The 12,442-nt window shown below is 50.0% G+C and overlaps 3 protein-coding genes across 3 annotated transcripts; 2 read left to right on the top strand and 1 right to left on the bottom strand.

Moving 5' to 3' along the window:
- Nucleotides 1-4,947: 4,947 nt before the first annotated feature.
- On the top strand, nucleotides 4,948-5,670 carry BKA67DRAFT_655241 (mitochondrial hypoxia responsive domain-containing protein; the record flags this gene model as incomplete). The annotated part of the gene is made up of 1 exon (XM_046106722.1): nucleotides 4,948-5,670. One exon carries the CDS (start codon nucleotides 4,948-4,950, stop codon nucleotides 5,668-5,670), a length of 723 nt encoding a protein of 240 aa, XP_045961175.1.
- A 516-nt stretch (nucleotides 5,671-6,186) lies between these two features.
- On the bottom strand, nucleotides 6,187-7,326 carry BKA67DRAFT_512837 (uncharacterized protein; the record flags this gene model as incomplete). The annotated part of the gene is made up of 1 exon (XM_046097509.1): nucleotides 6,187-7,326. One exon carries the CDS (start codon nucleotides 7,324-7,326, stop codon nucleotides 6,187-6,189), a length of 1,140 nt encoding a protein of 379 aa, XP_045961174.1.
- A 2,642-nt stretch (nucleotides 7,327-9,968) lies between these two features.
- On the top strand, nucleotides 9,969-12,416 carry BKA67DRAFT_175423 (uncharacterized protein). Its single transcript, XM_046095246.1, has one exon. It carries the CDS (start codon nucleotides 10,341-10,343, stop codon nucleotides 12,258-12,260), a length of 1,920 nt encoding a protein of 639 aa, XP_045961173.1. The 5' UTR covers nucleotides 9,969-10,340; the 3' UTR covers nucleotides 12,261-12,416.
- Nucleotides 12,417-12,442: the final 26 nt, after the last annotated feature.

Below are 12,442 nucleotides of genomic sequence, written 5' to 3'. Positions count from 1 at the left end.
TAAATGCCTATGCAATCTAAATTTGAGAATGGCCTGGGAGTTTATTGAACCCCTTTTGTTTCCGCCTGTTCGCCCACATTTACAAGGTTCTTATACACAGAAGCTGGGGTGGTCAACATGCGAAGCCCAGATAGAGTTAAGGTACAATTATACGGGCCACCGATCCGTTGTCTTGGAGCCGCTGCCCGGTGAAGGAAGCAATTCTGATTCTGTGAAGAATCCCGAAGCTCAGTACTTTTGGCCATATGAAGCAAAAACACCCAACCTTCTCTGGGCCATAATCTGAGCCCATGAGTTTGCAGTGCTGACTACAGTACTTCTTCGACAGCTATGGGATGTGTTTACTTGACCTTGCCCACAATCTCGCCTATGAACCATCAATGCGGTAAGATCTACGAAATCCAACCTTGCACCATTTGAGGAGATGGTGTGAAAGAGCCATGCCAGTAACTTACAGTACATACCGTATAGTCTTGTTTGTACATGAACAGGGATACTGCATCGACTCGAGCCCATTCAGGTAACCCGGTGCAATGCTGTAGGAAGTGTTGGAACCGAGTCCGTGTTGACAGGCCGCCATCTTTCCCGTTGGCGGACTTGGCGTTTCCCGCCGCTTGAGAGTTAATTGCATCGTCTACGTGCCCCTGGAAGCGACATCATACTACGGAACCATTTTCCACGATGATGTCTTACCGACGATCAGCATGTCCTGGTCATCGTTAGCAACACGACCATATCAATAGTATTTCCACATAGCTCCAAACCTTCTTTACTTGCTCAATTACTGCAACCAACATGGCAGTCGAGTATGGCTGTCTGTTGCCCGTAAGCCAATAAGCGGTGTCGAACCTAGCTGATGCATTTAATATGAGTGACGGTATAATTACAGTGGTAACCGTGGAAATATGCAAGCCTTGCTGTCATAGTCTCCGAGCCAAACGCTCACCCAATGTGCACCCGGCTGAGAAGGTATGCAGGCTAGTAAATGTAAATTGTATTAGCGAAATGCCACTTTATTATGACTCGATGCTCATCGTTTGCCACACCAACTTGCAATACATTGATCTTCTTCCAGATGCACAACGCCAGACAGAGTAATCATCGTGAATGAAGCTGATACGCTGGTAATTTGGTGCTAAGTCAGCGACCAAAATTCGTGCTGCCGCCTGTAACTTCCACAACTAGGAGATATCGATATGTTTTACGTCTCATTCTTGCTCTACCACTGAGCATTTCATCAGTGCTACCCAACATATGTTACCTTACTCATGTCCCTAGCTTGATGAAAGGCACTATGTTATCGCCGGTTGAAAGATAGCGCAAATGCTTGTGCCTACCACTGGGGTATTTCTGTGTGGCATTACTGTGCAACTATGTGCTGACGCTTCCAAGGCAAGGCTAACCAATAGTCGCGATCATGTTGCTAGGTCCTGGTCCAGGAAAGATTCCGTCGTATGAATTACTTGACTCATGCGGCAGTTTGCCAGTGGTCTGTGGTCAGGAGGATTTGGCGAGGTCAGCAGCGGATTGACTAAACATTTTAATACCGGGGAAGAGCGAAACCCCAGTGATTGAACTAGATGAATGAATAGTGTCGTTGACATATCATTGGTGCAACGACTATCAAGCATGCGTTGATCCCTTCGCAAAGGGCTAGGGTGTATGAAACCATCGACGATGCCAATGAGATTTGGGATACCCGATTAGGAAACATTGTTCAATTGGAGTTGAAAAACATAGCTATGTCCATAGCAAGGCTGAACATATCGCACCTTATAAACTACTAGCGTTATGTTTTATCAACAAACACAGGAATTCAATGAGAAATGCTAGTGGTCAACAAACAAGAACAACAACCAACAGTAACGGCTGTATACATACACGCGATCGCTGATGAGTTTACTATGTTATCATTCAAAGTACACTATGTGAATCCACTGGCGGAGCAGTTGGCCAGTATCCACGCAGCTGCAATGTTGATCCTCTGCAAAGAATCGAGTATCACGTTTAGTGGTGGAGAGCGCCCCCACCAACCTCCCCTCTGAATTGAATATCACTTCCACTTCACTGCTGAGCATCGCAAATCCTATCTCCATAGCGGCGCTCCGCCAAGTATCCTCTTTCTGGAAGGACAATACCGTAGACATCGTAATCCTCTCGTGCATTGAGGTCATTGTCCAGCTTCGTTTTCATGTCACCGTTCTCGTGCCCATGAAAACCCAATGACATGATTCAGCCTGTGACTCCCCAATATCCCCGGAATCCTTGAGCTGTGTATAGTGGCCCAAGCAACAAAGCTAATGGAGTTAACCGTCTCACTCTTGCAGTCCTGTACTCTATCGCTCTGACCGTTCATTTCTTGAGCACGTCCAGGCGCTAACTACAAGCGTCAGCCTTACTTCCTCGACGACTTTCCTGAGCCTGGCATCACAGGCCGTATACTTCCTTATTTGTTAAGCGCATTATCAAAACGGGCAACCTAGGCGCGGTGTCTAGGTCTCCAACTTGACCCGAGACATGGTGTTGGTATTCTGTTGTGATCAAATCTAGCACCTGGACTAACTTAACAATAAGTTACCACAAAGTGACCGCGCGATCATTAGATCGACGATTGATACCACTTCCAAGGGTTCCCGGCCCTCTAATTTCCGTAACACCGCAGCTCTTTTGCCGCAACAAGAAACAACAAACACCAGGCTGCTCTCACCGCCTTGGCTGCGCCGCCAACGTAACGACGGTCAAATCCGTTCGACTGAACCATGTCATTTCTTCCAGATTGTTTGGTGCTAGCTTCTGGTCTGGAAACCGTAGAAACTTCCAAAGTAACGCTGGAAGAAGCCACATTGGGCAGTTGCACAGGCTAGCGTTATGGGGCCTTACTATAATCCATGCTCGCCATGCGCTATGGGTTCCGCCTTGTGCTTCACAACTCTTATGATCTTCCAGGTCATTCCTGGCGGATATCGTGAATTTTTAAGTCAGGGTCCAGTTCATACCTTTTTTCTTTGTCAAACTTCGACACCCGACGCTTTACAGAGCACTATCGATGCACAGCGGTGCCACCCAAAAGCTCGAAACAATACTATGCTCGGCACTTGACTCGGCACCTCGGCTGGCCCTCCCTAGTGAGACAACGACAGTCAAAGGCTCGTTTCTACTCCTGTCATGTGTTCGACAAGAAACTCATTGCACCATGCATACATAGTGAAGCGCGTATAGCCGAGGAAGATGTGCCACCACCAAGATCTCCGGGCTTCTATATTACTCGCTTATTTTCATTTCCGAACCGCGGTAATTCGTGACCAGAAGCAGCGCCGCTTCGACTTCAAACCCTCGAGCCGAAGTTCACATGAAACGGTTCCAGGAGGTCAGATCTCAAAGAAATTAGCCGCCCTATCGAATAGTCACCAACTCTATCGTCTCGGAATTAATATTGAGGACGAGGGAAAATCTGTAGCGGCAAGAGCCGATCTTCATGAATGGTAGCGATGCCATTAGCAATAGCTCGGCTAAGCGGCCTTAATGTCAGGGTCCTGCTAACCTGCAATTAGCAACAGCCAAGCAGTAATAGCTTCCAAGCGACGACAAGATCCAGGATAGCTCCCGCTTGAAGCGCCGGGCAAAGCTCCGACCATGACAGCACAAAATAGCGGAGTAAAGGATCCGATTCTTCAACGGACCCCCGCCAGAGGGGCTTGAGGAAGCCAAGGCGCTTGCCCCTTGCACCGAAGCAGCGAGGTTTTGCCTACTCCGTACAGGGAAGCAAGCCTCGCGTCTAGTCTAGAGTGCTTCCAGAAGCCTCACAAGCACTTTCTATGTCTTGCCACCAACCCGCTAAATCACGCGTTTCGCGCATCGCCCATGAGGAATCAGAGAGATCTCGTCTATCTCGTAACCGTGCGGTTGGAATCGCCTAACCTAGACCATCGATATTTGGATTACCCACAATCTAATTCCAGGCGTGCTATGTTAACGACGCAAACTCGGGCTTTTCATTAATGCCAGAGTATAATTGGTATTCTTTGTTGATTGTCTACGGTTCGCCGTGGGCGACCAACGCTGACCGGACAACGCGAGTAGTCTTCGCATCGCGTATTTGAAAGTATCGCTCTTCCAACGACTTGGATAATACCTTCTCTAACACCTGCACAACGGGCTAGTCATGACAATTGCATGCACGTAGTTTTCGCTGGCTTCAAGCACGCCCTCGAGGATGCAATATGAGCAATCTACGGGATCCGGCGATGATGGCCTTGTCGAAGCTTATCAAAAGTGAACGGTGGCTGGAATATCTACGCTATAAGACCTGAGCAAACGCCGAAGTTCGTGAAGCAAACAGCGGACCAAACGGCGAGGCCACGAATTGGCTGACTCGCAAGCAGACAGCCCGTCAACTAGGTGCGGTCGCCAGCTGGCACGGCATTAGCTTGCAGCTGCTGGGAACGACGGTCATAATTCGGGCAGTCGGGATTTGAAAGCTGCTGCAACGAACTGACGAGAACAATCAGCCCACTCTCGGGCGATGACCTCATGTAAATTTTCTGGGACCTGCATTGAGCCTCCTAGAAAATATCGTAAGACTTGCAATTTGACAAAACAATCCTTACTCAGCGCGAATACCGTTGCCATCTTCCGGATTATAATATAAAACAGAAGAAGCGACAAGCTATACGTACAAGTGCCCCTTATTTTGTCATAATACATACATCACCAGCATTTCCAGATACCCCATATCTTCAAGTCCAAATCCAAATTCAAACCCATTAAACACGCTTGGAGCTCCAATCAAATCCCTCGAGCTCTGACGACATCGTTACGAACCAAAAGTCGACACCCGCACCTATAATCAAGGTACCGATCAGTCCATCTTGATACCGGCTGCGTACCAAACTCTCTTAACAATCTGATTGTCATCAAACCCCCAAGAATCAGCCAAAAACCGCAAACATGAAGGTTGTCTCCAAGGAAGAAGAGTCAGCGCACTACAATGCCGTCTTGAAAGGTGGCTTCATCGGCGGTTCGTTTGGTGTCACTCTAGGTCTCACGGGAGTCCTCGTTGCCTCGAAGCGGTACCCGGCTTTCCGCGGCCTGACCCTCCCCTTCCGATCGTTCCTGGTGACCTCGACAGGCACGTTTGGTGCTATCGTCAACGCCGAGCGCTGGTCCAATGAGTTCCACAAGAAGAACAACCCCATGAACTTCTACAAGGACGATGCAACACGCGCCGCCGAGCTCGCCAGGGAGCAAGAGACCCCCCTCGAGCGCCTCCAGGCCTGGGGCAAGAACAACCGCTATTCTATCGTCTTCGGCTCCTGGATCGCCGCCATGGGTATCGCCGGAGCCATCGTCGGCCGCAACAAGTACATCAGCACCTCCCAGAAGCTCGTCCAGGCTCGTGTCTACGCTCAGGGCCTGACGTTGGCCGTGCTGGTCGCCACGGCTGCCTTTGAGACCAGGGATGCTCGCAATGGCGAGGGGCGGTGGGAGACTGTCAAGGTCCTCGACCCCAACGACCCTGAGCACAAGCACCTAATCGAGAAGCGTATCCATAAGGAGGAGTACGAGGGTCAGGACCTGTGGAAGGATATGGTTGCCGCTGAGGAGCGCAGGTTGAAGGAGCGCAAGGATGTCGCCGAGAAGACAAAGGAGAAGCCCACGGCTACGCAGTAAACGGCGAGTCTAGAAAATTGCTGTTCAGATGAACGGCCACGTGAGGGGCAGAGGACACATTCTAATGAAGCTTGCATCTTGACGATTTGTTCCGGAGTTCAGGGCATGGTTGGCATTACTGGTTTTTCGTCCTTACTGTATCATACCAATCGACTTTCGTCGATAGACGGGCGAGGGAGTGACCGCAGCCTGGGAGAGCTGTGGTTCTAGAGCAGTGCTGGCGGCCAACACACAAAAAAAAGGCCAATCATAGACAATTATTCACGTCAAAATAGTGCCTATTTCATATTGCACAGTGCATTTCATTAATGACCTATGCATATTACTTGATTGATCAACGTCAACAACTTAGCTATCAAGACAATTCTACCTGATATTCCTAGACCACGCCGGTAGGTCGATCCCACCGCATGAAATCTGTTGGTAGCTACACAAATATGGTCTGCAAGATTTATGAAAGCACAAGAGCTGTCAGATCCTCTTCCACCATTTCTTCCCCTAGACTAGGCTAAACTTCTAAACCTCGATAGAAAAATGGCTGATCTGCGAATAATAAGCATGCACAGCCAGCTCTAATAACCAAACATCGCTAAAAACCTCCCCACCATCAAAGCCCCCGATCATGATCAGCCTGCTGTCGTACAGCACCGTGCCATGGTAACCCCTTCCGCTTGGTGGTAGGCCATACACTTTCCGTTTGTCCCAGGTCATGGTGACAAGATTTAACAGAAGCACGTCATTCGAGTACTCGTTTCCATCATGGCCGCCAACGATGAAGAGATAGGAGCCTACGATGGTGGATGTATGGGAGAGCCGTCTGAACGTGATGGGAATGGTGACAGATTTCCAGACATGCGTGTCCACGTCATACACCCAGACATCATTGAAACATTCACCGCCATCTGAACCACCGTAGATGATCAGCTTGCTACCCACCATGTTCGCCGTGTGATAACCGCGTGCCTTTGGCTTGTTGTCGCGGCTGGGGCTGCCTGACGATGGGCCTGAAACCAGCTTCCAGCTCATCTTATTCGTGTCTGCGACATCCAATCTCCAGATGTCGTTGAGCGCCCTGACTCCGTCGCCGCCGCCGAATACGTAGATCCCGTTCTTGTACAGGCATGCAGTATGCGCTCGCCGGGCGCTCGGGATTTTGTCTCCCAAGATTCGTGGTTTATGCCAGCGGAAATTCACGGTATCAAGCACATAGACATCGTTATAGTATGCCGGACCGTCACCGCCGCCAAACACCACTAGCTTCTTGCCAACCGCCGTGCATGTCATGGCGCGCAGCGGCACAGGTATTTCCCCTGCAACGTGAGGGCTACTCCAGTGGAACGAGTCTGCGTCTAGCACGTATAGCTCGTTGAAGCAGGCCCGGCTGTCGCAGCCACCAAACACGAAGACATTGGAGCCCACTAACGTCAAGGTGTGCGCCCGCAAAGGTGTATGAGGAGCCCCCGACTCCGGCGCGCGAGACCAGTACATGCCAGACGACGGCGCCGCGGGTACGTCGGGGGCATCTTTGGGATCTTGTAAGGGTGGAAAGGCAGCATATGGACCGCGCGTTCGAGGCGCGGCGCTGGGTTTTCGAGATGCTTGTGAAGCTGCTGTTGTAGAAGACGGTTTACTGGCTATTGCCGATGTCGACCGCATGTTCAACGGTCGTTTGGTATCCTCGGTTGAGGAAGCGGCGCCGCCGCTCGAGTCCCTCGTATCACCCGTTTCGGCGCCATTGGGGACGGGAAAAGACTTGACATCGAGCGGTGGTTGCGCTGGCGGTGGAGAGGAATATGCTGACGTTGCTGTTCCCTTTGTTGAGACAGATTGTGACCGCTGCCGTATTGATGGTTCCGATGCCTTCCGCCGGCTATGGCTCTGGCTCTTGGATGAAATATGACCGGGAGTGTGACTTCGTATTGGGAGAGCGCGGTCGCGGGCTTCGTCGTGCTCGGCGACGGGAGAGGACAATTGGATCTTCTGCGAGCGCACCGTCTTTGACTTGGACGAGGAGGGTCGGTCCGCCATTGCTGATAATGTAATTGTCCGTGGTTATCGCTGGAGGGGCAATGACTTCATTCTAAGCTCTAACCTAGCGATCCCTGGATGAGACCCAATGCTCTCTGGTCGTGACAACGGCTTCCGTGGTTTTTCCTTTTTCCTTTTTTCTTTTTTCTCTTTTCTGTTTCTTTTTCTTTTGCTTCTTCTACTTCTTTCGGCCTTTCTGCCTTTCTATTAGAATCCCGAGTTATGTGAACTGAGCTGAAACACAGTCGTTTGGGCTTGAGCTGGATGCGCCCACAATGTTGTCTTTAAGCTCAGCTCAGCCGCGTTGCCGTGCCTCACAAGTGTTCGTCACGGTCTAAGCCTCTTGGATGTATGTCTGTGGACCTCCTGGTGCAGTATGCTTGGCTGAGGTCGGTCTTGGTAACAGTCGCGTGGGGGCAGAGCGATTCTAAGCACACTGACAATATATCATGGTAGACGGGATCGCTACGATTGTCGTGCTCGTTTTCGAGGCTTCGCGCGCACTTGCGTTGGGGCACAGGGGCACGAGACGGAATAGTTGGGCGAACAAAACAAATGGTTGATGAATGCGCCAGTCCCCAGACCACACGTTGCGTTGTCCGTTGAGTTGAGTTCAATGTTTCCCACCATTGGAAAGGTTTCTACTGCAAGTACGTATGTACACCAAGTCAATGGTTCCAGATTGAGCCCCTCTAGCCCCCTCTAATTAGTGCCAAGGTTCAGGCGAGCTGGAGGACAGAACCGGGGCCAGCGACGGCAGAGCCTATTGCCCCTGCATGAACATTTGAACCCAAGAAGACGGCCCAAAAGCCCGGTGATTCGGTGCATGTGAACCTTCAAAGTGCCACGGCCTCCAGGGGCCTCCAGGGGCTTCCGGCTTGTTGATGATTCAGAGTTACATCGCAGCGTGGTGCTCACCACTCTCCTTGTAGAAGTGATGACGAAAATGTCACCGTTCGCTCCAGGCTCGGTTAAACTCATGGGCTCATGAGCCAGGCGAGTTAACTGCAGTAGGTAGCCCAGGTCGCCCCGTATCCATGCGGACACCAATTTACCGATATTCTGGTTGGATGTTTAACCAATATGCAATGATCTGCGCCACGATATTTTCTCTGATCACATAACTACGTGCTATTAGCTAGCTACCATGGATGTTGTCTAACAGCGTCTCTGTAACAGAAGTCTCCACGAAGGCTTAGAGACGCATGTTCTTTTATCCCCATATGTATGGCTAGCTGTCCGTCTGAGCCAGTATTTCCGGGCTGAGACGTCAAGCAGCAGACAAAATCGATCTTGCAAAAGGAGTAATCTATTCGATCCGCCGGAATTCACATGGCGAGAACCAACATATCAACCACTAGCATCACAGCTTACTTGACTACATTACCCGGACGCCGTCTGTTCTTTCCCTCCCGATCTACGCAGGGCATGGTGATTGGCATCTACACCATTTGCCTGGGATCTCTGTTACCATTCACCGGGATTTGCCCCCTACTCCTCGATGCTGAACTAAGAGGACCTGTGGATGCTAGACGACGAATGCAAAGCCCCCATTCGAAACACACACTTGCCAGGTTAGTGATGGTGCCGGAGGAGAAGAACTTATTGGAAAGACATGGTTTATAATGCCATGATGTACCTCATTGTACGTGTAGATGTGCGTTGGCCATATCTGGCAAATGCATTTCGCACTGGTAGGGGCTGGTAGATTATTTGTATCATCCCATTATTCTCCTGACTTAGCCGTGTTCAAGTAACATCACCATGTTTGTTGTTCCATAGCGTATTTCTTGTTCGACCTTGATACTACACAGTTTGATTCCATTCCGGTATGTCGGAGCGGGCGATTACAATGATGGTCGCATTGCAGATAATGGGAAAAGAGTGCCTACAGTATAAAGGAGTAGACATGTAGCGCATAAAAACCGCCACCCCCTCCCCCCTAAATATAGAGAAAGAAGACGCCATACCAAAGGAACATAGTCCTATGAAAGATTACAATTCCTCTCACTCTTCCACTTCATCCGATGGCAATTGGTTAGCAAGCCTTGTAACCATGATTTCTAGGCCAACAGTATGTAAGATACTAAATAATATAATCGTCGGTCTCATGGGCCATGTCACCGGGTTCTATGTAAACCTCGAGGCTAGTCTAGACTAGTCTAGACTAGACTAGACTAGTGATTATTTGCCTTGCCAGGCCGACTTCAATTAGCGCCTGTCTACTCTTGGCGATCGCAAATGCCTGCCCCACCACCTTCATTGGTGCCAAAAATTTATTCTTCGCCAATAACTAACTAGTAACAACATATAATCAGTCACAAAAAATGGCTGGAGAAGACATTGTCACAGACGGCCAAGATGGTCCAGCATACAAGAGAGTTAAGTTGATGCATGCTGGCAATGATGGCGAAGTTCAATCTCACAGCAACGGCGGCCTTGAATCCAGTGCACCTGATTCAGCGACTGCACCACCTCCACCTGACAGACGACGAGGCTTCGCTGCCATCAAGCCCGAGTGAGATCCTGCGCCAACTTCTAGCCTTTAGAATATTGTTGCTGAAATTATCTACAGGTATCTTATCGAAGTGTCTGGCGGCGTAAGGACTGAAGTGGATGATGATGCTGCTGAAGCCGCACCAATGACTACTGAGGGTGACGACCCTGAGACTGGAAAATCAGACCCCCGTGGCAGGGATGGTGATCGTAAAGGCAAGGATCGCAAGAAGCAAAAGGGCCAGAACAAGGCTCGCGATTACGGTTACACCGCGGACACACTGAAGCTTTGCAATAGCAGAGCCTTCAGCGACGAGTTTTCACCCAGGGAATGCAAGTATGCAGAGAGATGTAACTTGTTGCATGATTTACGTAAGTACCTCAAAGAGGGCCGAAGAGAAGATCTAGGTACCTTGGGCGGCAAGTGTCATATATTCGAATCGTACGGTCAATGTCCGGCTGGTTGGAAGTGTCGATTTGTCCAAAGCCACTCCAAAGAAATCGAGCGTGAAGATGGCCGCAAGGAGTTAGTCTTAGAGGGAGCGCCTGATGCATCGACAAGTATGGGCGAGGACGCCGATCAGAGACCCGGAATTGTCAACGTGGCAACCAACGACCAGAAATGGGGCCTGAAGAAGAAAAAGGTCGACCTTGGAAGATCGGAATCGTATATCGGTTGGCTCAACAAGGACATTGACCGCACAAGAGACATTTATAGCGCCAAGAAGAAGACTGAGGAGGATGACCGAGACATTCGAGAAGAGCTGCGGGCTGGCTTTGTTGACCCGCCTTTCAAGGCTTCTGAAAAGCGGCGAATATACTTTGGAAGAGAAACGCCAGTTCTAGCCCCTTTGACAACTCAAGGTAATCTGCCTTTCCGAAGACTGTGTGTCGAACTTGGTGCACAGGTCACCTACAGTGAGATGGCGCTCGCAATGCCTATGGTCCAAGGAAACAACAGTGACTGGGCTTTGATGAAAGCCCATGAATCTGAGGTAGCACCACCTAAATTCACACCGACAGAAACCATAGTCAAAGACTATGATAACTCGAAGGACTTGAAATTCGGTGCTCAGATCGCAGGCAACCAGCCATGGGTTGTCATCAAGGCAACAGAAGCTCTTACGAGATTTTTGCCGCATCTACGCGTAGTTGACATCAACTGCGGCTGTCCCGTTGACCTAGTCTACCATTCAGGTGCTGGAAGCGCTCTGCTCGACTCGCCCAATAAATTGGAGCGCATGATCAGAGGCATGAACGTTGTTTCTGGTGAAGTGCCTATCACTGCCAAGATTCGAATGGGCGTTCGGGACAACAAGCCGACTGCACTGAAACTGGTTGAGCGACTCGCTCTTGGCGATGAGGAGCTGCGAGACAGACTAGGAGCTCCCGGATGTGCGGCCATTACTTTACACGGTAGAAGTCGACAGCAACGTTATACCAAGAGCGCGAACTGGTCATATGTTGCCGAATGCGCCGCACTGATCAAATCTTACAACGAGAAGAAGGATGACACCACAGACACAGCCATGGAACCGGATGCGAACACACAGGCGAACGGTGGCAAGATGTACTTTGTTGGCAATGGCGATTGCTACTCGCACATCGATTACTTTGATCATGTTGACAATGGCAAAGTTGATTCGGTCATGATTGCACGTGGTGCTCTGATCAAACCTTGGGTCTTTGAAGAGATCGAGAAGGGACAGTATTTGGACAAGTCTGCATCGGAACGACTCGGTTACGTTGAGAAGTTTTGTCGATACGGATTGGAGAACTGGGGCTCGGATGAGATGGGAATCGGCTTCACGCGGCGATTCTTGTTGGAGTGGCTCAGTTTCACGCATCGCTATGTGCCAATTGGACTTCTCGAGCATTTACCACCCAGCCTTCAGGACAGGCCGCCAGCTTATCGTGGTCGTAGTGATCTTGAGACTCTCCTTGCTAGTGCCAACTACAAGGACTGGATCAAGATTAGCGAGATGTTCTTGGGACCAGCGCATCCTGGCTTCAAGTTCCAGCCTAAGCACAAGTCGAACAGTTATGAGATAGAAGCAGAAGGGTAGATCTAACATCGGTTATTAGCATTTATCAAGTATATCGCGACAGCGCACAAACTGATTGAAACTAGTCTAGTGCGGGTCGTCTTACGGGCTGCATATCAGTTGCATATATATGGTCATTGGGCCAATCAGATATACAGTCTCGTATGCAAGCCATGCTCTATCCTCAACAAGCTCCCCATTCA

Source organism: Truncatella angustata (assembly GCF_020726525.1).
Source record: "Truncatella angustata strain MPI-SDFR-AT-0073 chromosome Unknown BKA67scaffold_2, whole genome shotgun sequence".
Classification (NCBI taxonomy): domain Eukaryota; kingdom Fungi; phylum Ascomycota; class Sordariomycetes; order Amphisphaeriales; family Sporocadaceae; genus Truncatella; species Truncatella angustata.
This window is presented reverse-complemented; position numbering and strand designations above follow the sequence as displayed.

Excerpts from the sequence above, each read along its gene's own strand:
- BKA67DRAFT_175423 (XM_046095246.1), top strand. The coding sequence starts at position 10,341 with ATGACTACTGAGGGTGACGACCCTGAGACTGGAAAATCAGACCCCCGT.